Here is a 27,012-nt window from a genome sequence, read left to right on the forward strand (position 1 = left end):
TATGGCTGGAAAGAGAATTGAGCCAATTAATCAAGCAGATAGAAGACTGGCCTCTGGATGGCAGTAGGCTGAAATTATTTTAAAAACAAGCTACTCTGTGCCAGCAACAAAAGAGCCAGCACGGTGGACAAAGATTTTTCCTTCCCAGGGCAGAGTTAAACATCTAAAAATCATTTTGAATAAATCTGGACTGATTGGCAAGCATTTGGGAGACAGGACCGGTTTGGGCACTAAATGAACTTCCATGTCATAAGGGGAATTTGTCCATTTTCCCGTGTGACAAATAACACATCCTTTTCCTTGTTCTTCCAACTCTGCATCAGGAAGTAATGCTGACAGGATGCTGGCTGTACTTTCAGGCCCCTGGTACATTTTACATTTAAGATGCAATTATCCTGTTAATTGTGCCATAACATAAATAGTAACCTGGCCACACATTCAAGTCTGGGTATGGTGTGGTAATGCAGTAAACACGCCCGCAGAGTTATTCCATATAAAATGTTTAACATTTCCGTGGCTTGTTTGCATCACTCCTTAAATTGAATGTGTGGCAGATTCGGGCTAGCCCACGTCAGATACTGATGCTTAGCTGAGTACTGGGATGAGGCACAGGGCAACCCTAGGGTCTGGGGCATACCTGTTCCCTACCCCATCTGACTCTGAGGGTGGAACCAGTCCCAGACCCTGCTTCCCTGTCTTATGCCTGGAGGCAGATATGGGGGCACTGTGAGCGTCTTTCCGATCTTGGGCTCATTGCACCCCTGATCTTTAAAAAGCGGGTGCACAGCTGCAGCTTTTAAGGTCCTGGTGTGCCAGTACCCCAGGATCTGGGAACCTCTTTCTGATCCCACAGTCCTCATCCACCGGGGATGTTGGCAAACTGCATGTGGGGTCCAGAATGAGAAGAGACCCCAGGGTTGGGGAGAAGTTCCTTGGTCTTGGAGTTCCTGAGCATGGGAACCGTGAATAACTGATTTCTGACATCCTTGGCGGATGGGGACCCGGGCTCAAGGAGCCTCTCTGCAATCCCTGTGCACCAGGAATATCAGAAAATGGCATGTGCATCCCAGCTGCACTCACTGTTTCTAAAGGTCCCAGCATGTCATGGGACTCTGGGGTTGGGGATTAGTTCCTCAATGCTGGCATCCTGCTGGGACCTAGAAGAACAACTATATAGCCCAGCTGGGCTGCACACACAGTTTTTACTCACTGTGGCACATGGGGACCCCGGGATCTGGGAGCGGCTCCCTCATCCTGGGGGCGCTCTGTGCTCACATCTGTAAAAGCCACTGTGCAGTTCAGGGTCTCTGTATGCGGTGATGTCAAAACCCTCCAGGTGTGGGGTTTGGGTTTAACATTCCCAGTGGGGGATGTGCTTCAGCTCTGCCCGCCGGGAGTCTCTGATTCTCCATGCCCAGTAGCCTAGCCAGAGCTGCTCACTGTGGGGTTTTGACAGCCAGCTGATTGTCTGTGTGGCAGGGACTGCACTGGGGCTGGTTCCAGACCCTGGTTTAGTCCCTGGCCCCAGCTAGCAATCAGCTGTTTGCCGGTCACCCAGCTTTCAATTTGCTGGTGCAGGGCAACCCAGGACCATGATTCCAGGTCCCTCCTACACTGTCATGTGAAGGACAATTGGGTTCTAATCTCCAGTCCAGAACTACACGTCCTGCCATGCGTGTGTGGCATGGCGGGAGAAGTGGTTGTTGGGAGAGTGGATCAGATCCCACTGTGCTTTGAAGTGAACGTCTGCCAGCAGCCAAAGTGTGAACTCCTCTGACTTCTCTGTTAAGCAAAGCAGGGAGAAGCTGCTAGGAAGAGTAAGAAGGAAAAAAAATTCCTGTGCTTCACACACTGACATTAGAGAGAGAGACAGACAGACACTGAGGCGGTGGAAAGAAGTGGGGCAGGCAGTTTAGATCCCAGGGAGAGGGCGCAGAACGAAAAGGGTGGGGGGAAAACTCTGAGGCAGTAGGTGAACCCAGGAGTATGGTGTCATTGGTCAGTTCATGCACATTCTGGTCCATCTTGGATTATTTATAGTCTCTTTGTTAAATTTCCCTTCTAAGAAGAAAATTACCTAGGATACACTGGAATGAACAGAAGTGTTCAGCCCCTGGGGTGAAAAGTGTCTCTCAGATCCTCTAATTGTCACTTGAAAAAATTTTCACTTGTGGATGACTATGCTGCAGCAGGAAAATAATGTGTACAATTGCCATGCAGGTTTTCCCTGCAGGATGTGCTGTTCCTGGGAGTCACTTCAGCCTTCCATTATTTTGGGTCAGAAGTTTAGCCGGTAGACGTTTTATGTGATTTTTATTATTTTCTTTTTAAACCTAAAAAAACCCAACCCAAATTGAAAACGAGCCCTTCTCTACAAGGCTGTGTCAGCTTGCTGTGCTCCTCTTTGAAGCTTTGTGCTAACGCTCTGTTGCGGATGGCGATATAGTGGCATTGCCAAATTATAGGGGGAGGGAAAAACTGCAGCAAGTGCACTACTGGTGAGTGACCCACTTACAAGAGCAGCACTAATTCTTGTATGTTAAAGCATCCTGGGAAATTCAGATAAGAATGTTGATCTCTACAGTTAATAGGATTTTGACATGTAGTATCCGAAAGAAGCAGGAAGTTCCTTTTTTTTTTAATTTTTGTTTTTTTTAAGGCTAATATTTTGTTTAAGAAGGTTGCTTTATCTGAAGGTTGCATTGCTGCCAAGTTGCTGTGAATGTTAGAAATTTAATCCTGGGCACTGGCAGTGAAGAATCAGATCCTAGAGTTGATGGCAAAATTCTTATTGGCTTCAGTGGGGCAGGATTGTGCCATGTTAGTTTTCAGCAGTCCGTTGCCACCTAACAGATGGCTCAGGCTTTCATAACGCAATATTGAGCAAAAGTATCTGCAACAGATTTAGGGAGAATAACAACAGTGGATGCCCTGTGAGAGATGAGAGATTTGTCTGGATTCGGTATTTTGTTTTTTTCCCCTCTTAGCCTGACATCCTGGAGAGTAAGGGCCGAAATAATTCTGATTCAATTGCAGGTTTCTTTTAGTCTATGAACAGTTCTTTTCATAGCATGCGTGTAGGTCAGCTTGACTGCTGCTGAGAAACACAGATATTGTTAGCAAGGGATTCTCTGCTTATAGATCACATCGGTTTTTGTTATTTCTCTGCTGTCAGGAAGAAAGGTAACTCTGTGGTCCTTGAATGGTAAAGAGGAGCTGCTAGAAAAATAAAGGGCACTTTTTGGTCTCTGGTGTGCTGCTGGAAATCTGGGGTAGCTTCACTGAAGTTTGTGTAACTGCTGGAGATTCACCCCGCTGTGTAACCGGACAGAACGATTGTTTGTTGTTTGCCATGTGGATGTGCCTGGAGCCCGTCTCTGGAGCTGAGCATTGTACGAACAGCAATTAATGGTTTCAGCACACAGCAACTTGCAGTCTAAAACCCTGACCCAATATGTCCTTGCAGGAATTAAAGGGCCTGCTTAACTTCAATGGGTGCTCAGCATGTTTTCTAATGAGACTCTAGATTTTTTTCCTAATATTACTAGGTTTTTAAGTAAATCCTTGCTTGGGCCTTAACACCTGCAATTTATATTAGCATTTTTGATGTTGCTTTAAAGTTATAATGATTGGCTTGGCCCTGTGGTTAGCAAGAGCCAGCTACCTGATCTCTAGGTTTCATTCTTATTTAGCTTTGGAGTAACAGTACTAAATAGCATACTGATCTGATGGGAGGAAAAAACCTGTTTATTATGAGACTGCTACAAACCGTGGAGGCCAAATGAGGAGCAATGTAAAATGGCTTGGTCTGGAGCCTTGTGTAGCTGAGGATGTGCAAGGTGTTGACTGGGATGTTGAGGTAAGGAAGTCTTCCATGAAGAACCTCAGCAAAGAGAACAGGGGTCTGATACTTTGTCTTTACAGGTTTCAGTAACAACAGTGGCCAATTTCTGCACTTGGGTAACTGTTAGACTTGTGATTGAACATGTCATCACTACTTTGTGCGTGCGTGCATGTGTGTGTATATATCACTACTGTATGTTGAATACTAATTTTAGAAATCAATTATAGAATTAAATGCCCTTTTACATTAAAAGTAGTTTTGAAGATTAGGTGTATTTGCATTTATAATAGCAAGACTTAGACTGTTAAATGCTTTACCTGATTAACATGAAATATTATAGGATAGGATCCATAAAAGCTGCTGCAATGTTATCCACAAACACATTTACATTTTGTACCTCGGTGTAGGAGCAGCAGCAATACCCAATTTTCAGATTTGTTTGGGAAAATGAGCACTACATGTCACTAGTTTTAAGAGCTAACCTCTAATACAGAAATCAGACTGCACCACAGCAAGAAAATTAGTTAAGCCTCTAATACGTTGAAAATAGAATATTTAATTTAATTGTAGCTGTTCACTGAGAACAGTATTTCAACTTCTTAGCTTTCCAATACATTTTGTGAGAGGTCTAAAAATTGACCTCTTGCATTTTAGTGAAGCATAACATTTAGGAAATGTTCAGGTGTATTTTTCTGAGAACAGTCTGGTTCCTTCCGAGGCTTGTTATTAGGATTGTTTGCCAAACAGTCTGTGTACAAATAAAACTCCATCTCAGCAATACCATTAAATCAAGTGTTTGTTTTATTATTTTTGTAAACTCATGCAAAATATTATTGCAAATGGAGACTTTTCTAGCCTTTCCATTGTTTGTTTGTCTTCAGTGCACATCTGTGTCCTTCCTAAAAGGTAAATAGAAAGTCTCCTGTGAGTTGTAATCAGTGCAGCTTAGTGCAACAGTAAGCACAGATGATGGAAGAAAAATGTGGCAAGTGCTTTCTTTCTTTTCTTATCTTTTCTGTTCGTTTCTTTCTTCTTTTAATTTTATTTTATTTTTTTTTTGGAGTGCAAAAAAAATAACCTCTGCTATGTGCCTGCTTTTTAGCGCTGGGAAAACAGGAGTCCAAAAATTATCAGAATCTTGATTTCCTAACAACCACTGCCTTTGCAGCAAAATGTTTCCATAGCCTTTCTTTTGTTTCTGAATGCATTAAGACGTCAAAAAAATTAACCAAAATAACCTGCTTTTAATTTAGTACATTATGTATTTTATTCAGCTCTTAAATACCTTGATATAAAGTATGAGTTACAGAACTTCCTCCTGCCTACCTTGAGTGAGTCATTCAATCTTACATTTATATCCCATTTGAGAGTGTGCGGGCCGGGAGCGGTCCGAGGCCCTTGGGGGTTTTTTCTCGCGCGGCGGGCTGTGGCCAGCAGCCCGGACACGCTGGGTCGGGGAAGACAGGCGGCACGCTAGAATTAGGCACGGACGCTTAGTGGTTGATTTAAGATTATTTTACTTACACTGAAGATGGTCGCTGTGCAGGCAGGAAAACTTGCCTGAGTTGCAGTTACAAAACAAAACAAAAAACTCGAACCTGCAGAACATAAGGGTATGTCGCAATGGGGTTTCGGCGACGGGAGATGAACAAAAACCTCGAGGGTACGTTGCAATGGGGGTTTCGGCGATGGGAAGAAAAAAAACTGCAGGACTCAAACCCCAGGTAGAGCTCTGGATTCACTCACACGAGGTTTGCTAGGCTCCGTGGAACTTGCGCGCAGGGAAGGGTATGTCGAGGGATCAGGCGGCGACGGGGAGAGGCGAGAGGCTGATCAGACCCGTTGCCTTCTTGATATTCACGCTGGGTCCAATAGGCTCCGCAGCGCTTAGAGATCTTCACGAGACGTGAAGTTCTCCTCCTCCTGATAGTCGTGGAGTCCTCCAACTTGGGCGGAAACCACTCAAGCCTCTTATACGGCTAGCAAGCCAATCGCTAGCCGCCACGCAGGAATAAATTAGAACTGGCCCATAGTGGGGCACCAATCTGCATACAAATGGCGGGAACTCCTTGCAACGTGCATTTCTCTGTTGCAACGAAGAAATGCACCCTGCAAAGAAAGCTACAAGTGGCGGGAAATAATTCAGCAGTGCCGAAGCGCGCACAAACAAAAATCACACCCTTGGGTTGTGACAGAGAGAATTGCTTGCATTTGCATAAAGGTGTTAAAACCTTATTGAGAATAAAGTACTTGTATAAAAACAGAGAGATGTTCTTTTGTTCTTTTGCTGGAGAAGCAACTTTCCCCTCAGACTTCTTTTTCCCATTTTTTAAAACCATATGTTGATGATCAGGCATTAAGAAACTCAAGGTTGGTGCGCTTTGCTTAGATGTATTATTTTGGCCTGTGCTGTTTATTTACAGTGAAAAGCATGTCTTTGAATAGGCACTACTGTCCTAATCACACAAGTGAAAAATCAGAAAACCCTCACTCTCCTTAGGAAAAGAGAATGATGCTACATGTATTTAATGTGTTTAAGTACTGCACACTTATTTTACTCCATTCTTGTCTGAACTCTGTTCAGCACCTTTCTTACCCATTTTACACCATTTTTCTGTCCATGGTTCCATTGTTCTTTTCTCCATGCCTGTGAGTAGAATTTAGTCCTTGTCATCAGAAATGAGGGAAAAGGTATGTTCTTAGTTTAAGATATCTGCATTATTGTACCTGCTTGTGTGCCAATGACAAACTGCCGTCTCTTTGCTAAGATCTTACCTTGTGATGTCTAGCTCGAGGTAAGAACACACCTCTTTTCATAGTGAAGATGGCTCTTCCACAGCCAGCTGCTAAAGCTGTGGAAATGATAGCTGCTGGGTTTTTGGTTGTAGCCTTGTTGGTCTAAGGACACAGGCAGGCAAGGTTCTTTGAGTAGATGTCAGATCTTTTATTAGACCAACTGAGTAGTTGGGGGAAAAAGTTCTTTGCAAGCTTTTGAGTGCAATCACCCTTTTTCAGGCATAGGGAGTCTCTGCTGTTCTGAGACTGACTCCAAGGAAATGATAGTGCTTTGTGTGCTGTGTTCTTGGTCTCTTGACTTAGTCAGACTCTATTCCTGACGGGCCAAAGAACAGATTTCTCTGAAATTGAAGTTTATCAGAGGGTTTCCATTGAAATTACTAATGGACCATCCTTGACTTGGCCAATCTGCAGGAAAGTCTTCAGGAAAATTAGGGTTAGTAAAAAGTACCAGATAATGAAGCATCATTGTTGAAGAAATCCATTCTATAGAGACTGCTGGAATTTACAGTTGTGCCTGGATCAATAGATTAAGCAAGAGAACGTTCTACGTGTTAGTTAATAGAAGTTGAATGGAAGTTTTCCCAGGTGCATACCCTTAGCTTCTGCAGAATCTTCTTCTATTGTTTTTCCTTTTCTAAATAGAAATTTCCAGCACTCATTGTGGCAAAAAACCCCCCTGCGCAAGTAGAAAACAATTATTGCATATGGGAAAGAATTCACTATTGCTTTTCTGTATCTTCAGCCCAATTCATCTAATGTCTCGGTTGTGGTACATAGTCTTTCCAAGAAGAAACAGTGAAATTCTCCAGGCATCAGGGACACTGACAAATGGGTTAGTTTCACTCTGCTTTAAAGTGGAAAAGCTGCGAACAGAATAAGACAGTGAAGCAGTTCTCTTGGGGGAAAGGAGGGCAGTAAAACAGAGGTTGGAGGAAGGGTAGATTAGAGAGAACCCCTCTTCTCTATCAGAAGAAAAAGAAAAAAACCAGGAGATTCAGTTGCAGGATAGTGCAAAGAATAGAAGTGTTTCTTCTCTCCAGCAGTTGGACAGTTGGAGGGAGTGGCGAGTGTGTGGGGAGGGAGGATTGGCTGCTACTTGTCTGAGAGTCGGAAAATACCAAGCTCTGATTCCTTTCCTAGTTTTGGTGCTCCTTGGGCACATTTACGTGTTCATTAATACACCTTTGCTACTGTGCATTAAGTTTAGTACCTTTAATATAGATAAAGAAAGGCAGAGTAGCTGTCCTAATATGCAGTAGCAAACTTTTTTTGTGTCACTTAATGCGCAGTAGACTAATTATACTGTGTATTAGCGCATTAGCATGGTTTTTGCAGTGACACGCGAATGTACTGTAAAACGGTCCACTGCTCATTAAGGTGTTTCGTGTAGACGTGTCCCATGTGTCCATACTGCTATGCTCCAAAACCTGGGATTGCTGTTGAGTAACAAGCCCTGCTTATTTGAGCAGACATGGAGCTGGAGCAAGTCTTTCAGTTGAGCAACATGCTCAGGACCCTTCTAAACCATTCTGTACTACTTAGTTCCTAGGTTGAGTCCCTGTGAGGCAGGAATGAATGGATGAGGCCTGTTTACTCAGCAGCAGTCCTGTGCCCTCTGTACATGGCCTTTGATTCTCAGTAAGAATGGTCTCTGGATGCTGGAACCAGGATGTATTTGATTTAAATCAGATCAATTTAAATCACTGGTCAGGCAGCCTCGATTTAATCATGGTTTTCCACAAAAAGTGCATTCTTGTTGCTTGATATCTCCTACTCATTTAACCTCTTGAAACTGCATTTGTAGAGCGAGGTAAGGGCTTGACATGGTGTACCTCTTGCAGAGAGACAAGAGGGCTGGTGGGTAGGTCATCAGGTCTGCCATCTCTCATCTCCATATACTGCTGGTAACAAGGCTGCTATCTCTGGAGACAGAAATCCATTTTGAAAACTGAAACTGAGCATCACAGAGATACTTAGTGCTCAGTCTAGAAGATCCCATTGAGTCCCATTGGGTAGAGTGGGTTTCTTTAATCTTTACTAATCTAAAGAGGAGCCTCTGGGAACCCCATAAGATTGGGCCCCTAATATAATCCATGGCCTGTTGTGACCTATTTATAAAACTTTTCTAAAAAGGTTACATGAATATATAGTCTCAAATAGTATATAATTAGAAGTTATAATCCCTATTCCATGATGATAGATTTGAGCTTTAATGTATCTTAAATTAGAACTATATAAGTTTTTTGTTTTTTTTAAAAGCATCTTAAGAAATAAAAAAAAATATGCTTAAATAAAAAAAATAATTTAAATAACAGAAGTCCTATTTTTTTATTTAAAAAAAAGTTGATTTTTATTCACCTTGGCTGGAACGCTTTGCTTTAAAATTTATTCTTCTGGTCATTCTTCTTGTGATCAGGTGCTTATCCCAAATCTCTTTTGGTCAGAGAAATATGGAAGATTTGAGAGGGGTGGGGGGGAAAGGTGGGGAAGAAGGATGAGCCGAAGTAGAGAAAGAGGGAGAGAATGTGGAGGAAACATAGGACACAATGCAGGAAAAAGAAACTGTGGTCTAGTACCAGTTAGTTTATAATGTGCCACCCTGACCTGCCTTTTGCTCAGTGTAGGAAGAAAAAACATGACAGAGAAGGGGTAAAGATCTAGCAAGTTATGTTTTAAAATCTCATAGAAAATGAATAGTGATGCTCATTATAGCTGATACAAATGCAGCATTCTAAAACAGAAAGGAATAAGGCTTGTAATGGGTGTGGGGTAGGATATGTTATTTCACCCTGGGTAGTCCTAGTTCTGTTTATAGTTGAAAGGGTTTTTGAGGCCTGCTTTGTAGCAATATGGGGAAGATCAAGCAGTGCAGCTCTGTTGTGATACAGTGCCTATGCCTGTGCTGATGAGGGGCCAATGGTAGAACTAGCATGTCACACTGAAAACCCTGAAACAGCTTTAACTAAGCCCTCAGAGCTGCTCTATTGTAATAAGGATTTCAGATGCTCTTTGGTGAAAGTTTGATCACTGGATTCCTTCGCTGTATAGGAATTTGCCATGTTCTCGTAATCAGGTTCCACTTAATACTTTGTAAATCAGTCTCTTTCCTCTCCCTTCGTTTTGTATCTGTGCATGTCGTTACTAAATCTCTTGAAATAATCGATGCAAGAGGTCTAACTTTGTTATTCAATAACAGATACTATTTTGTTATGAAAATTCAGACCTCTACCAGTTGATGGTGCATGTAGCTGGCAATATCCAGCTTTTACATAGATTTTGTAGGACTATTAAAAAAATTTTAAAAAGGATCATTGTTCCCATTGAACAGATGGAGAAATGGAATCGTAGTAGAGAGGTGAAGTGCCTTGTTCAAGGTCGTTCAGCAGACCAGTGGCAGAGCTGGGAACAGAACTCGCATTTGCTGAGGCCCGCTCGTTCGTGTACCTTACACTGCACTGTTTGGCACCTAACTCTGCTTTGAAGCTGCATATTAAATCGGCTGACCTGCTTTTGGCCTTTCTGCATTTTCTAGCTGGTAAATGAGGATGTGGAATTTGTCTGCAGCCTCTTGATTCCTGATGCATAGGCAGGAGAGTTCCCAGTTTGACTTTCAATACGAAGTTCAGTTTGCAGAGCTGGCACTTAGAAAGAGTTATCATTTCACTGGAAAGCTGAACAAATATGACATTGAATCAGTGAGATGCTGTAAACATGGAACCCATAATGCCATTCTTAGTCATTTTTCAGAGTAGAGCTGTATTTTCACAGATTGCAATCTGTTCTGGAGAATGCTATTTGAAATCACGCTGCCTGGTCACAATAGAACTATTGCAATGCCGTGTAAAAGGAGCCTGACTAGATCTTTTCCAGCATATCATTGGCAGTTTTTATTTTCCCAGAGGCAGATAAGTACATCATTACTTTTTTTTTCCCCTGCAGGAAGAATTTCAGCAGCTGAGATAAGTTTACAACATCTTAAAAACTGATAATGAAAGAACAGTTTCTGTGCTGTAAGAGAGACATGAGATAAGTGTTTGACATCGTTGGAGGATTAAAGAGAAGATAATGTAGGATTAAAAGTTTCAAATGACACTTCAAGAAAATATTCCCCATTTTCTATCTTGATTAAAACTGTTTAATGAAGGTTGTTAACATTTAAAAACTTGAGAAATGCCATTTGCAAGTAAATTAACTTTATTGTGGTGTTCACCAACTGATGCCATGCTACATTGTGTTGGAATGCTTTGTGAGCTTTCTGTTTAAACATTGAAAATATTGAAAACAGTGTCAACAGAATAGTAAAGTCTGACAAGTGTAGAATTGCAACAAATTGCTTAATGAAAGTTTCAGTGACTTAAATGCTGAAATGTGTACACATGCTTCATAAAAAAAAATTAGCTTTTCTGTTACTCATTGCAGAGTACTTCGTCAAGATGAGTCACTGATAAATGTGTAAATGGGCCTGAAATTGACACTTCCTGAATTTTCTCAAATAGTGAGCACCAGCATATATTAAGTTAATTTAGAATAAATTGGAACAAAATTAAATTCAATTCAAAATTGAATGAAAAAAATTAAAGCTTGTTATGGTATCATTTTAACTGTGCATTTTGGATAGTTCTGTGGCAAAAAACTAGGACTTGAAGTGAAGCTGAAATGAAGTTCAGTCTTTAGTATAGATTTTCTGTTTTCATGATAAAATTTTCATTAGGTTTTTCAGCTCCTGGCCTAGTCTGTTGGGTTTTTTTCTGATGGCTGGGCAGAGTTCTGTGCTGACTTGCATATCATAACTGATAATTGTAGGGTTGTTTGTGGTGTGAGACGGGGCAGAATTTAACCTTCAAAAGGGAAGACAAATAGCTTCAAAAATAGTTCCTCACTATAAAAAAAAAAAATGAGAGAGAGCGCCTTCTGCTTTGCTTCACAAAGGAAGTAAGCATCCTTATGCTCATTGTACAGGTGGGGAAACCAGCACAGAGAGGTTGAAGTGACTTGTGCAGGGTCACCCAGCAAGGCAGTGGTAAATCTCCTCAATCCCATGTTTAATTTTATAAGAGAGAATCATTAATAAAGAAATAAAGGGAATAGAGTTTTTTTTCCCCCTCTACGTATATAAAACTTATCATGTGCCTTTGAACATGCTACCAGACCACTAATTTATCACAGTGAGGTTTATTTTTCTAACTCTGATTAGTTTCTGATCCTTGCCTTTAAAGCTAAATTAATAATACCATCCCAGAAATGTTAGTTCTTTCCTGACTAATGAAATCTCAACTTTTTCCTGCTAAATAATGCCTGCTCAAAGCCCAACTTCAGTCTTGGCCCAGAAACAACTGTTTTAGGCATAAAATACTAGACTTCAAATCTGGAACAGTTTTATATCCAAAAAAGGCTAGGAAATGTGTGTTCCTACCCAGTTTCACAAGATGAAGTGCCACTTGCATCTAGGCTGCTAAACATTGGAATACAAGTTTTAGGACTAGAAAGGCTATTTGTAGTGGTCGTGTTGTTTGTTTGGGGGTTTTGGGGTTTTTTTTTTACGCTTTCTGTCTCTGAGCCCTGTACAATTGGGCTCATGGTAATTACAGTACATGATCTCATTGGCAAAGGAGACAGAAAAATAGTTCAAATACATATTTAAAAAAAATACCCACTCTGTAATATGCCTAATTTCTTTTTACTTGTGGCATATACAAAATGCATTGCTTCAGTGTAGTAAAAGTTTCTGTAGTAATCATTTGGGCTAATGTTTAACTTGTGAGTGCTTGTGAGCTAATGAGTAACTTTGTGAGTAATGTGAGCCCAAGCAACATAGTGTGTTTCTAGCATAGATAATAAAACTTGTAAACAGAATACTGAAATGTGTACGTGGACTTGTAGAGATATGCACTTAGATAGGTTTCTGCAGTTGCTGCATGTGGTATTAGACTCTAGTTATATGTTACCAGGTCAGTGTGGTTATATTCATTTTAATATAAGAACAGTAACATGTTAGAAGCAATTTGTGGATGGGTGCAAGACTCCCTTTCAAGATTATTATAGGTACAGCCAACAAAATTGGTTGGGCATTTTTGTTATAAACTTTAGATTTATTAGTTCTAAAGTACTTCTGCAATATCAGTACATTGCAACTGGTTTTAGTAATAAAGTTTTACTCAGCAATTCATGACACTGAACAAACAAATGTGGAAAGGCTGCAACACTACAGTGAGTTAGTTTCACAGTTAATTCTTTTATCTTGTGCAGAGTAAAACATTCATATTGAGTGTAAACTCTTATTATTTAGGCATAAGTAGATATTTTTGAAGGGATTTAGCTGTACATCTTCCATAATTGTAATGAAAGATATGGATAATCCCTTAGACTACTTTTGAAGACTTCATTTTACAAATTGCTTGTTACACTGACTTAACAGGCATCACTAATAACTAGTAACCTACTAATTTCAGCACCAAGCTGCATTTATTGTCCATAAACGTGAGACTGGTAAATGACTCAGTGGTTTGATATCGACTCATAGAGCCTTTAACTTAGATTATGATACCAGACTGTTGTAAGATTTGGGTGTCTATATTGTAAGAGTTGTTCAGTCCATTTCCCAGTGGAGAGCAATCCATATAATCCAAACTCTTGTGACTGGTATGTTCAGTGTCAGAATGTAACATATCTGATGACGTGGACATTAGGGCTGGAAGGAACCTCGGAAGATCATTGGGTCCAGCCCCCTGCAGGAAGGGCGGGAAGTGAGTTAGGGTCAAAGGATCACAGCAAGATAAGCATCCAAAAGTTTCTTAAAAGGGTCCAGAGTAGGTGCTTGCACCACCTCTGGGGGGAGTCTATTCCAGGCCTTGGGAGCTCAAACAATAAAGACGTTTTTTCCTTATGTCCAGCCTAAAACAGTCTTGCAGGAGTTTGTGACCATTGGACCTTGTCATCCCTTGGGGTGCTCTGGTGAATGGACATTCCTTCAAATCCTGATGCATACCCCTTATGTACTTATAGGCTGCCACCAACCCACCCCTGAGCCTGCGCTTCTCCAGGCTGAAGAGTCCCATGGCTCGCAGCCTCTCTTCATAAGGCCTACCCTCTTGTCCTCTGATCATGCGTGTGGCTCTCCTCTGGACTCTTTCAAGCTTTTCCACATCCTTCCTGAATTGCAGAGCCCGGAATTGGATGCAGTACTCCAGCTGCGGCCTCACCAAGGCTGAGTACAGCAGGAGGATGACATCCTGGGTCTTGCTTGGGATGCATCGGTAGATGCAAGCCAGAGTTTTGTTTGCTTTGCTGGCTGCAGTATCGGATTGGTGGCTCGTGTTCATCTTGTGATCAATCATGACCCCCAGGTCTCTTTCGGTTGTGGTGCTAGCAAGTGTAGCTTTGCCAAGCCTATAAATGTGATGTGGTGTTCTTCTCTCCCTCCTCCCCCCAAGATGGAGCACCTTGCATTTCTCTGTATTGAATGCCATCAGGTTTTCCCCCATCTTGCAAGCCTATCAGGGTCAGCCTGGATCACCAGCCTATTCTCAAGTGTGGTACTCTTCCCCAAAGTTTCATGTCATCAGCGAACTTGGCCAGTTTGCTTCTGACACCAGAGTCCAGATCGTTTATAAAGACCATTCAAGAGTACAGGTCTGAGTGTGGAGCCTGGGGGGACCCCACTAGTCACCATGCACCATGTTGATTCAGTTCCATCAACTACCATTCTCTGGGTCCAACCTCGGAGCCAGTTCCCCAGCCAGCAGACTGTAGTGTAGTCCAGGCCACAGTTTCCCAATTTTTTTCATGAGCACATTGCAGGGCACTATGTCAAAGGCTTTTTTTTCAAGTCCAAATACATGATATCAACCTCTTCCCTTTTGTCCAGGTGATACACGTCACATGGTCATAGAAGGACTTGAGATTGGTTGGGCAAAACCTACCGGCTACAAACCCGTGCTGGCTGTCCCTCAGAATGTTAGCCTGTCAAGAATGGTTTCTTTGATAATTTTTTCCAAGATCTTTCCAGGGATTGAGGTCAAACTGATTGGCCTGTAGTTTCCTGGGTCTTCTTTCCTCCCTTTCTTGAAGATAGGTACCACATTGGCCCTCTTCCAGTCTTCAGGCACTTCACCCGAGTGCCATGAGTTCTCAAAGATCCTTGTCAGTGGCCGTGCTATGATGTCTGCCAGTTCCTTTAGCACTCTTGGGTGCAATCTCTTCGGACCAGCTGATTTGTGGATGTCCAGCCTCTCAAGGTGCTCCATCACAAGATCTATGCCAATGGTGGGCATATATTCATCCTCCCCCTGGTCATGCCGCATCATGTTAGGCAGCGAGGTCCCTTTGGGCTGGTGAAAAACCGACACAAAGTAATCATAAAGCAGGTTGGCTTTTTCGTGGTTGTTGATTGTCAGCTGCCCCAGGTGGTTTAGCAGGGGTCCAACGTTGCCCTTGTTTTTCTTTCGACTCCCCACATGTCTAAAGAAGGACGTTTTATTGTCCTTGATTCATATAGCTAGTTTGAGTTCGGTTGCAGTCTTGGCTTTCCTAGTTTGCTCCCTACAGGTGCAGACTAGTACAGAATACTTCTCCTTAATGGTGTTTCCTGTCTTCCTTTATAAGCCTCTCTTTTTAAATGTAGAAGGTCCATGAAACATGGAGAATGAACTGTACTCTTAAATAAGCATGGCTTTCAGGGCAAGTTGGAATATGTGGATCAAATATTGTGGGGATTCTTGCTTTTCAATTTACTTATCCTCTGGATACAGCAAACTTTGGCAATGTTGACAATTTTTAAAGTAAAATATTTAAAAAACTATGCATATGCATATTTGCATCCCTATAAAAGAGATTCTTGTAATGGGAGGACTAATACAATCTTCGGTGTCTCATTGTGCTAGATTTTGGGAACTTGTTAACACATTTATTTTGGACTTTTAATACAGGAACCTTACAGGGTTTGAAAGCCAATCTTTCCATCAAAGCTAACCAGAAGGTCATCAGTCAAAAAATGACAGCTTTGAAATTTAATTTCTTCTGTACGGCTGTCAGAAGAAGGTGCAGTCTTTAGTGTAGGTGAAGGGTTCTCAACCAGTGGTCCATGGGCCAGAGATGGTTCACCGAGCTTTGTGATCTAGCCCATGGGGCTCCCCAAGGTCCCGAAATTTGGCCAGGTTTGGGAGGGTCAGGGAGCGGTGGCAATTAATGCTACCACAGTTTCTGGCCCCTCCTCTCTAACCACCAATTTTCCACACCCTTCAGACCAGATAACATGGCCCTATGCGTGGGATCCTGCTGGCATGCATGAGGTTGGGGCCCAATTCAGCATGCGTGGGGCCTGGGCAGTGGGGCCTGATCTGGCATGTGAGGCTGGGTCCCATACATGCTGGATTGGGCCCATGGACTGGATCTGGCCCATGGACCCACCGTGCAGCACTCGTCCAGCTAATGGGGCAAAAAGATTGGGCAACTCTAAGGAAGATGGATTGCTGCATTGGTGTCAGTTGTTTTAAAAGATGAATATGCATTGCACGTGCAGGTGTTTGATGGTGTGTATACAAACAGAGACTGAATTCATTGGTAACAGCAGTTAAACATTGCTTGAGGGTTGAGCAGATCTTGTCTTGATGCTAGCATAACCATGCAGCAACAGCCAGAGCCTTCCTCCAAACAAGATTATCTGTTGACATCATTATTCTTTAAGGAACACTTAATACCAGTGCACTAGACTTAGATTTAGCATGTGCATGTAAACAGAGATATAACACTTGGCTTCTAGCATGGAAAAAATAAAGCGCTCTCTCTGTATTTATACACTATAATTTATTGAGCAGGGTAACGGTACTTTTCAAGACATACATGCAGGCATTTTTCGTCAGCAGACCAGGGCAATGTTTTGATGAGGCTTTGGATGAGCATAGAGTGTACACGTTGAAGACAAGGAATCAGTTTAGGGTCATAGTGGTCCCCACCGTGTTTTATGGGTGGAGCTCTTGCTGAGGAAGTCTGGGACCTAGGGTCTAGGCTCTGAGAGTGAGGAAGTACAACCCTCCCTCTCTGACTGCCCCAACTGTTAAGCTATAGGTAAGGCTGGAATAGGTAATTTTGGGACTTACCTATCTATAGATAGATATCAGTTGAACACAATGTTTCATTGATATATTTAGAATTTAAAGCAGTTTGGCAGCCTACCAGTGCCTCAATTACTGTAATAAAATAAATTCTAAATTCCTATAAATTTGGGCATTTGACTTTGAGATTTTTATCATGGAAAATCAGAGCTCCACCTACCCCTGTTGCTCACCAGGATGCAGGTCCAGTTGTGGCTGTCTCCACCCCACTGTTTTGTGGTGCTGAACAGTCCTGATATGCTGGTGCCTTGCCCATGCCATTGCCCCTCATTTCCAAGCCACAGTCCTGACCCCGCTGGTGCCCCTCACTCCCCACCCACAGCCTCCTGGGCCCTGCTGGTGCCCCTCACTCCCTACCCTCAACTCCCTTTCCCCCTCCCAGCCCTGCTGGAGGGGGCACCCAGCTGCCATGGCTGTTGGGGTCAGGGACCCAGGACTGTAGCCCTGTCCCCCCCCAGCAGAGCCTGAGCCCTGGCTGCTGCCTGTGGGAGTTGACAGCTACTGCAGCGGAGCGGAGTGTGGAGCCCGCTTCCTCCCCCATGGGTGGCACAGCTGGAGCAGAGCCTGTGGAGGTTGGGGGGGTGGATGCAGGCTGCCCACTGTGGGCTCCCTGCCTGGCTGTCATTCCCCTGGGGTCTGTGTGGCTTTGCAGGTGAGACCTGGGGTGGGTGGGAAGGCTTGGTGTTGTTGCTGTGTGAGCCCTGTGCCACCATGATGAGGTGCCCCCTGGCCGCTGGGCAGCAATGGGGGTGATGGTGCGGAGTTGTGCACCATCTATATATCTATATCTAGATAGACATATAGCCCTGTGCAGCAGGGCAGAATTGTGTCCCCTGCTGCTGCCAGGCGGGCAGGGGGCACCTCACCATGGTGGTGTAGGCTACAGCACCAAGTCTCCCTGCCCACACTCTGCCCTGCCATGATGGGTCCTGCCTGGCAGGCCGTGGATGGCCCTGGGGGTAAGGCAGCAGGGCAGGGAGCCCTGAGTCTACAGCCGCCAGCCTGCATCCACCCCGACACACGCACAAATCTGGGGGGGTACATGCCCCTCCCCAGCATCAGGGAGCCAGCCTCTCCGATGAGCCACCCGCGACTGTATCCTGCTTTCTGCCCAGGCCCTGTGGGGCGCATTCTGGCCCCTTGCCCCATGCACCACCTGGCTGGGCAGCAGCTCCAGTCCCACCTGCCTCCCACAGGGAGGGACCCTCCCTGTGGGAGCCTCTATCCCCCACCCCCAGACTTACCTGCGAGAGCTGCTGTCCAGGCTGCCTGGCTGCCATGTGCATGTATGAGTGGGCACATGCACATGGTGCCCCCTGCCTGATCACCATCCTCCTGCCCCCCCAGCCCCTTGCAGGTTGGCACTCTGCCACAGGTCAAGTCACGGGTCTGCTAAAGTGCTGTGTTACTTTGGCCAGGTCAGACAGGTAGTTCCTGTTAGTTAGGCAGGCAGAAGGCAGGGTAGAGATGCAGGGGAGAGAGACCCAGTGAATCGGAGCAGGTCACTTTACTTCAGTGCTTCAATTTTCCCTTCCAGCCTTTGTCCCATTCATCTCGTCAGACTGCAAACACTTCAAGTCAGGACTGTTTTTCCATGCTGCTTGTATAGTGTCCAAGGCTTTGTCTCTAGGTCAGTGGTTCTCAACCTTCTTAGACTTGAGCCACCACTTGGAAAATGCCAGCTCTTAGTTTCCACTTGCCGTAGTTCTGTTGCAAAGAACTCGGAAAGCTTTCAACAGGGCAGAATTGTGGATTCCCATTTGACATTTCCAGGTTTATTTTTGTGAATTGTGTTTGTATACCTAACAGTGCTAATTGTGCGTGGCACCCTGCGGGATCACTGAAAGGATTTCCAGGCACCCCAAGGTGCCCTGGCACCATGGTTAAGAATTACTGCTCTAGGCAGAACCATACTAATATTTGATCCTGACTTTAAAACGGGGGTGTCACAAGCCAAAGTTGTGATTTTTGTTTTGTGCGTGCTTCGGCACTGCTAAATTATTTTCCTGCCAATTACAGCTTCTTTGCACGGTGGAGTTTTCTGCTGCAAAGGAGAACTCCGGTGCAACGGAGAATTTTCCCGCCAATTTGTAGCTTTCTTTGCATGGTGCATTTCTTTTGCATCTCAGAAATGCATGGTGCAAAGGAGTTCCTGCCATTTGTATTTTGATTTGAGCCCCATTATTGGCTTGTGTTAAATTATGCACACGTGGCGGCTAGCAATTGGCTTGCTAGCCGTATAAAGAGCTTGGGTGGTTTCCGCCCAGGTTGGAGAGAAAGCAATTGGAGTCCGAGAGGGGGAGGGGGAAGATCTCTAAGCGCTGCGGATCCTTACGAACCCAACTCATTTCTTAAGAAGGCAACAGAGGTCTAAACAGCCTCTGGCCTCTCCCTGTCGCCGAGCACAATCCTAGACGTAGCCCTATCCTATATATTCAAGAACCAAACCCACGGAGCTTCGACAACTCCGTTGGGAAAGAAATTGCCGAACCCGCAGAGCCTTAACAACTCCGGGGCCCAAGAACTGAATTTGTCGTAGTCCTCCAACGAGGATTTAAGCGGAGCTGAACCTGGGAAACTGTCCAGCCTACACCGCGACCATCTTGGGTGTAAGTAAATAATCTTTGAATCAACCACTACGCGTCTGTGACTAATTCTAGCCCGTGCGAGCCTTGCCGCTGCACGGTCCCTTCTGACCCCGCGTGCCCGGGCTGCTGGCCACAGCCCGCGTGTGCAAAGACGGGTCCGCATATCGCTCCCGGCTCGCACATGGCGACATGGACGGGATCGGGAGGCGGCCCGCACAGGGGGGAGAAATTGGCTTAATTTTCACCAGCTTTTTGACATTTCATTCAGCTCTTCAGTGATTTTTACTTTTTCTTCTGTTAATGTAAACACATGCTGCATTGTTTTTTTAAGCACACAAGAGATTTCACATTTTGAATCTGTGTAGCGTTAGTTAGTTTTAATGCAATTGTTTGTACTATGGTTGTTTTTTGTTTTGTTTTTTCTTAACAAAAACCCTACAAGACAATAAACTTGTGTCCTTTGCAGATGGTAACTTTTATTGACACTGCATTCTCAATAATGGGGTATGGCTCTCTTTTTTTCTAGGAAGATGCATTATAATCTCAACTGAGGAATCTACATGCAATACTGAGTGAGGAAGGAAAAAAAATCAAATAACAATGATTAAATTTGGTGTTTGGAAAACAATCTGCAAAAACCTGAAAATTCAAGTAGCAAAACTCTTGCAACATACAGCTGATAGATGCTCACAAGGCAAAGGCCTGTAGTACTTCAGGCACAATATCATGAGAGAGTCTCCATGAGTTTTCTCTTTTCTGTAGCTTTAGTCAGACCATTAAAATGAGAATTGGGAGTTTTTTTGGACTACATTGTGTCGAGTGGTTGTGATTTACTTTAAATAGATCTTCTGTGATTTAGTCTTCAATGTCTGTCTAAATATAACTTTGCCAAATGGCAGTCTTGCCTCCTGGTAAAAGATAACACTGAAAACAGGGCATTTGCGAATATTTAGAATTGCTTGGACTATATGAAATGAAAGCTGGTCTAAAGTACAAATGCTGGTTTGTTTTTGTATTTCAACGTAAGGCTTCCAGTGCTATTCATTCCTTCATGAACTTTGTTTCCTATGGTGCTGGGGATGAGATCATTAGTGCTGTGATTCACTAGGCTCCCACACTATTCAGATTCATAGATTGTAAAGCCAGAAGGGACTGTTGTGGTCATTTAGTCTGACCTCCTGCATAACACAGGCCAAAGGACTTCCCTGAATTAAATCATGTTTGAACTAGAGCTTGTCTCATAGAAAAAAACAGCTGATGTCGAGTTCAAAATTGTCAGTGATAGAGAATCCACCTCAACCTTTAGTAAGTTGTTGTTGTTGTTTTTGAAGTTACAAAAACTGTTGAGGCCTGGGAATTATTATATTTAACGGTTGTGTTGATCCATGAAATTCCTGTGCTTATATTGTGATAATTTCATGAGTGTGTTTTTCCAATACGAACAGCTTTCTTTCCTTCTGAGGACATTTTCAGGGGCTTGCTTTTATAGTGCATAAAAAAGCTATTTTTAAGCTTTAAGGAAGAACCATATTAAGATTAGTTTAAAATATGTGCGTGGCTGTATATATAAAAAATAAAATAAAAGAATCTGATTTTTTTTCAGTTGTTACACGTTCTCCCGAACTTTTCCACCCTCCAAAAACAAACTTAAGAACAATGGCATAGTTTTTACGAGTACTTCCTGTTGATAATTGCTTTCACAATATGCATAATGTAGGCCAGCTCATTGGTACTGAATGACTCAAATTTCCCTTATCCTCTTGCATCATTGTGGCAACCATGCATCTAATCATGGAGAGAGTGCTGCAGGCTAGCTTAAATAAGATCCAGAAACTCCATATTTTTACTGTGATCTTTGCTTAAATTTTAGTGGACCCTTGAGCCAGCTTCAGTGGGCAAAGGGATAGCACAGGGGTCAGCAACTCCCTGGCACGCGTGCCAGAACATGGCATGTTAAGGCATTTTGTTTGGCATGTGTGCCTCGGGGTGGGCGGTGGGGCTGTGCTGCCACAAGGATTGGGCCTCTTGTGACTTCTCTGCTGTCCTCCCGGAGGCATGTGCGCACCCATTGCTGGCACCAAGCCGGGCCAGGGCTCTCTGGACCCTGGTGCAGCAGCTTGCAGCCTGTGCTGGGCAGCAGGGGCCTGCCTAGAGCCTGGGCTGGCTGTGGCAGGCAGCCGAGAAGCTGCAGGAAACTGCACCACGGTCCATGGAGCTCGTTGCACCTGGGGTGGACGGCGGAGGAGTTGTGAGGATCCCAGTCCTTGTTGTGGCAGCAGAGCTCTGGCCCCTTTCCTGCTGTCCGCCCTGAGGTGCGTGTGCACCTGCTGCCAGCAGTGAACTGGGCTGGGGCTCCATGGACCACACTGCAGCCGCTTGCAGCTTCCCAGCTTCCCAGCTGGGTTGGGCTCTGGGCAGGCCCCTGCCGCCTGCCACGGAGCCTGGACTGCTGGCAGCAGTTGGCGGGAAGACTGCAAGCATCTGCGCTGGGGTCTGTGAAGCCCTGACTCGGCTTGTTGCTGGTGGCGGGTGCACGGGCGGACGGCGGGGAAGGGGCCTGGACTGTGCTGCCACAAAAAGGATTGGGGCCCAACCAGCCCCCCGGCCACCTGCGTTGCTGGGGGCGGGTGCACGGGCGGACGGCGGGGAAGGGGCCTGGACTGTGCTGCCACAAAAAGGATTGGGCCCTACACAGCTCCCCTGCCATCTGCCCCTGGCATGCCAACATCTTCCAAGTAGAGGTTGTAGGCACCTCTGCCCAAAAACGTTGCCGACCTCTGTGATACCACATGGAAGTGGCTATATTGTTGTAGTGCATTGCCTCAGTGTTGCCTGTATTTATGGTACCTGACTCCTACTGAAAATAAAATTATTAGCAATATCAGATGTATATCTAACTGAATTAACTACATTCAGGGTTTTTAACTAGTTTCTTTCAGAAGCTGAGACATAAATCGCAAGTCACTTTTGAAAGCTGAGACCTAAAGTACTTGTTACAAATAAAAGATGGGATAGATTCTGTTTGTGCACGAAATCAGCCTACAGTGTGGATATGTTTCTACTCAGGAAGGCTATAGTGGGTGTAACTTTTAAAAACCAGCTGCATTTGTTTGTGTGTGCATGTGCATGATAGGGGAGAGAGAGACAGGCAGACCTGCTAGTCTCACTATGATTGAAAAGCAGTTGTCTTTTTGTCCCATCCATTTTAAAGTCTGCTTTTTCATTTTTTTTCCTCCCTGCTAAGCAAGCCCAGTCTAGCTCTGACTGTTTCAGTACTGCTTTGCTTGGGTTTCTGTTTTGCATTAACATTTTTTTTTTAATGGGTTATTGTTTTTGCACGGTCTCGCTGCTGATTTTAATTTTTTAAGATTACTAAATTTATATAATGATTTCAGGTTTTATTTCAGAGATTTGCAGGGATCATTTCAAATAAAATGCCCGGCTGTACCATTGTCTCGTGTTATTGAAGTTTACCTTGTACTGAGAATATTAGCATGGTATGATGGGTAGAACTTTGTTTTTATTTATTTTATTTTCCGTTGACTAAAATGTTTGCAGATAGAAATATGGAGTATTGAATCCTGTATAGTTTTAATATAACATGGGGATAAATTGCTGAGTGGAAATGAAATGAATGGTTGTACATAAATTTATTGGGATTCTACTCTATCCAAGCTGGTGGTATTCATAGAAAAATGTCAGTCCACAGGCTAAGAGTTGCACAACTGCATACTAGATTATTCTGTGATGATTTATGGTTATTCCTTTTACCATATTTTTGATCTGTTATGTGCACGTTGCCTTTTTCAGTTGAATTGTTTGTTTTAATTCTAAAACCAGAACATTTTCATAGTATTTATGCTAAACCCAGTTAGCTACCATATTTTCTCATATATAACCTGTACCTTTCCCCCAAGATCAGATGGGAAAAATTTAGGGTGCTCATTATATGCGCGGAAAAAATCTCCCTTTGGGTCTGGACATTTTGGCAGCAGGGAGGGAGGGAGGGACAGGGAGTGGTGACAGTATTAATTGCCATGGCTCCCACCCCCAAAGACCTGGAACCCATGGTAGCCCCCTCTCCCCAGCAATGTGCTGGACCTGGCTGGAGCATGGGAATGGCCATGTGGACAGATCGTGTGCGCTGGCTCTGGAGCCACTTGCCGGGTTGGACCTGACATAGTGAGTCCAGGACTGCAGACTGGCTGTGGAGTCAGTGTGTGTGGTTTCCCCACTATGTGGTCCCCAGCCCCACTGTAGCTGGATTGAGCCCTGCCATGTGGCCTGGTGCTGGGGCAGCTGGATCAGGCCTGCCCATGAGGTTGGGGCTGGTGTGTGGCTCCCAGCTCTGGCCTCTGGTTCCCAAGCCCCCTGCTCTGGTGTGTGGACCTGGCCCCCAGTCTTGGTGTGCAGCCCACAGCCCTGGAGACCTCAGGTCATTACCTGTACTCCAGGTTAAGATCTTTTTTTCCTTTTTAGGGCCTTCTGAAAATAAGGCGCATGTTGTATTTAGTGATGTTGTATGTGAGCAAATACGGCAATATCAGGTTTTGTCTTTATTCTCATAAAAAAGGAGTTTAAGGAAAAAATAGCTTTGATAATAGCATCAAAGTGTAGAATCTTTATGCTCACACAACTCGGCACATGGTATTAAGAAGAATTTGTTTAAGAAAATTATTTTTCAAAAAATATTTAAATAAACTGCTGTTATCTATATATTTTTGGTTTGTTATTATGCAGTTATTATTTTGGCAGCTGCAGATTGTTTATCTGTTTTTAATCCCTGCTATTTTTTCCTTTAAGGTAGCATAAGAAAAGAAACCATTTAATAGCGTCAGAAAAATGTAATGCTGAAGTCTTTCTTGTAGTTTTGGTTTTGTTCGGAAGGTGTTTGGGTTTGTTAATTAATTGTAGTTTGTATTTCTACATAATAAACTAGTCTGTTCCAATTTTGGAGCCTACACCTTCCCCTTCTCTTTACGACTCGAGTATAAAAAATAATGGGAACTGATGTGAAGGCCCCTATTCTTCTGGAAGGAGAAGAGTGGAGCTAACGCGGCATTCTCTTCCTGCCCCTGGAGGGTCCTCAATCTTTCTAGCCTGTCAGCTAGTTTTTCTTCTGTGGATTTTTATCTAGTCCTACTTCGGCTCAGTCCAATTATCAAATGACTAATTAGATTTTAAAAAAATGAAGCCATCATCTCTGACATACCATCTGTGTGATTTTTTTTTTTTTAAACGAATACATATACAGCATACATAGTCTTTGTTCATTACCCAAGGTGTTGCTTGCTTCTTAAGGGACCATTTTAACCCTTCCTTTTTATACCTGGTTTGTCTGGAGTGACATCTCATGCCCTGTTGTGACGGTAGGCAGAACCTCCTCGGGTGCTAAACTAATACTCTCTGTTAGCAGCAGACTCCTTAACCCATTTTTTTAATGCTGCTGGCCTGACTTGATTTGTATTTCTTCCTTTTTTAGGTGCCAATCAACTTAACAAGCATTATCACATGTAACAAGCATTCATATTCCTTGACTTTTTCACAGACATGTTACTTGACCTCAGTGACCTCCTTCAGGTATTGTATCTGTTTTTGTTTAAGTCTTTTGTTCAAACATTAAACCTTAAAAACGAATACAAGCAAAGAACTACCAATGTGTAGTATTTAGGAAGCCGTAATTATCTGTTTCCTTAAAAATTCCGGACAGGAAAATCATAGGGCTTGTAAATTGGAGTAATTGTTCAGTGAAATAAAAGCTCAAGTGCTTCTTTTATTTTTTAAACTTCACAAATAACAAATCAACAGTTAGTACAATCTTTCCATCAGCACTTACAATGGCACTGCAGTGCCACAAGGTCAGATTTTACACATTTAAAAAATAACAGCTGTTAAAGACATAAATAACTTTTCTTAGTAGGTAATGCCGCTTAAATATATTAGCAAAGCACTGGGGCACATTTTGTAAAATGTATTTTAAGAGCTGTATACACTTTAAGCATGTGGATATAGAGCTTTGTTAATGAATGTGCATATATACTCTCTTGACATATTGCAACTATTTTGCATACAATACAAGTAGGATGGTAATGTCTATATTTGTCTTCCCAGCTGTCTTTGTAAATGGCATCCTTCTGAAGGCTATTTATTTCTTAAAGGAATCTGATGGAATTAGAATAATCGGATGAATCTTTAATTCTTAAAATAATTAACATTCTTATCTGCTCCAAATTTTCAGTAAGCTGTATGGTTAGTTATAACCAAATAGAGTGTGGGGGTGAGTGTTGTGTGCGTATTCGCCCACATATCTGTGTGTGGGGTGACGTTTATTTCATTTCAAACCATTATTTCTTATATAATTTACTGCTACATAGGGAGATCACAGTAAAACTACAAGACATGAAACATAATCAGAGGTACTGAATCTACAAAAGAGGTCATACTACATACTGGACTAAAATAGTCATTAGTCTATGGAAGAGTTCTTAGATTGGTATGGAGGTGTTGGAAAAAAAACTATAAGACAGTTCATTGACTTTCTAAGGCAGAGTAAGACCCAGTATTTTCAGATAGATGGGCTCTCCCCACTACCTACCTGAGATCTAGTTCTGCAATCCAAGACTGATAAATTGTACCTAGGAAAAAATGGAAAATTGAGATGCTTTACCATCACTTGAAAGTATTTGCATCTTCCAAAGGACACCTCTGCTAGAATTCCCACCAATGGCACTAAATGTAAAAATGAACATTGCCAAATGAGGTGGATCACAAGTACAGCTGATCCACTCTATTGGGTAAAACACATCTCCTGTTGTTCTGCATTGGGCAGGGACTTGATGCAGGACATTAGGCAGCATTTTTTCTTTGCCCAGGGATTGCCTGAATGTCTTGCTTCCCTGCATCTCTTTCGCGGAACCCATGTTTGCTTGTGCCTCACCTGGATGTGCAGGTCGGCATGGGTCCTGGCATGGGGTGCTGGGAATTTCTGGGGTTCCATGCCATCCTGCCTTGCCTCTCCTTGTTAGGATCTTGCCACCCCTTGCCTTTGCAGGAAGCACAGGTTGACACAGGTACAGCATGGAGGCACAGGTCTGCAAGGATCCCAGCTTGGAGACATGGGACACTGGGGATTCCTAGGTCCTGTGCCTCCGCACCATGATTCACTTGAGCAGTCCCTGCTTACAGAGTCGTGCCTGGGGAATCCTGACTTTCCCTGCTTACATAAAGGTTCCCCAAGATTCCCCTGGGCACATCTCTGTAATTGGGGAAAGCTGGAGGGGCCCAGTCCTGCATGGGAATTCCCAGGGTGTGCAGGATTGGGCCTGTCTTGCCCCCCCAGAGTACCCGCCTGGGATGTCTGGAGAGAGTTGACAGCTCCGTGCTGCTCATACTCTCCTGTCACAGAGCAAACAGATGTTAGCTGCAATAAAGTGGCACTGTTTTACTTACACTACCTTTCAGCATAGCCACTGATTTGGCATGATAAAGGGCAGGGATGTCTATTTGCTCACTATTTGTGGCACCATAAAAAATGTTTATTGTGGCATAAATGCAAGATCAAATGATGTCATTAGTGTCTTGTGGTAGAAACAGACATTAAAGAATGAGAAATGTATTTTGTTATATTCCAGATGCAAAAAATATTCACCTGAACAGCTTAACTATTTTTTAG

At 43.5% G+C, this 27,012-nt stretch overlaps 1 protein-coding gene across 1 annotated transcript in view; it reads left to right on the forward strand.

Moving 5' to 3' along the window:
- The window catches only part of BRF1 (BRF1, RNA polymerase III transcription initiation factor subunit), a 262,404-nt gene that overhangs the window by 89,274 nt on the left and 146,118 nt on the right, over window positions 1-27,012 (forward strand). Inside the window, exon 4 of the mRNA XM_006018683.3 lies at window positions 24,889-24,920. Coding sequence (XP_006018745.1) covers window positions 24,889-24,920 — 32 coding nt within the window. The remainder of the gene's footprint in view (window positions 1-24,888; window positions 24,921-27,012) is intronic.

Source organism: Alligator sinensis, unplaced genomic scaffold, assembly GCF_000455745.1.
Source record: "Alligator sinensis unplaced genomic scaffold, ASM45574v1 scaffold13_1, whole genome shotgun sequence".
In the NCBI taxonomy this organism is placed as follows: Eukaryota; Metazoa; Chordata; order Crocodylia; family Alligatoridae; genus Alligator; species Alligator sinensis.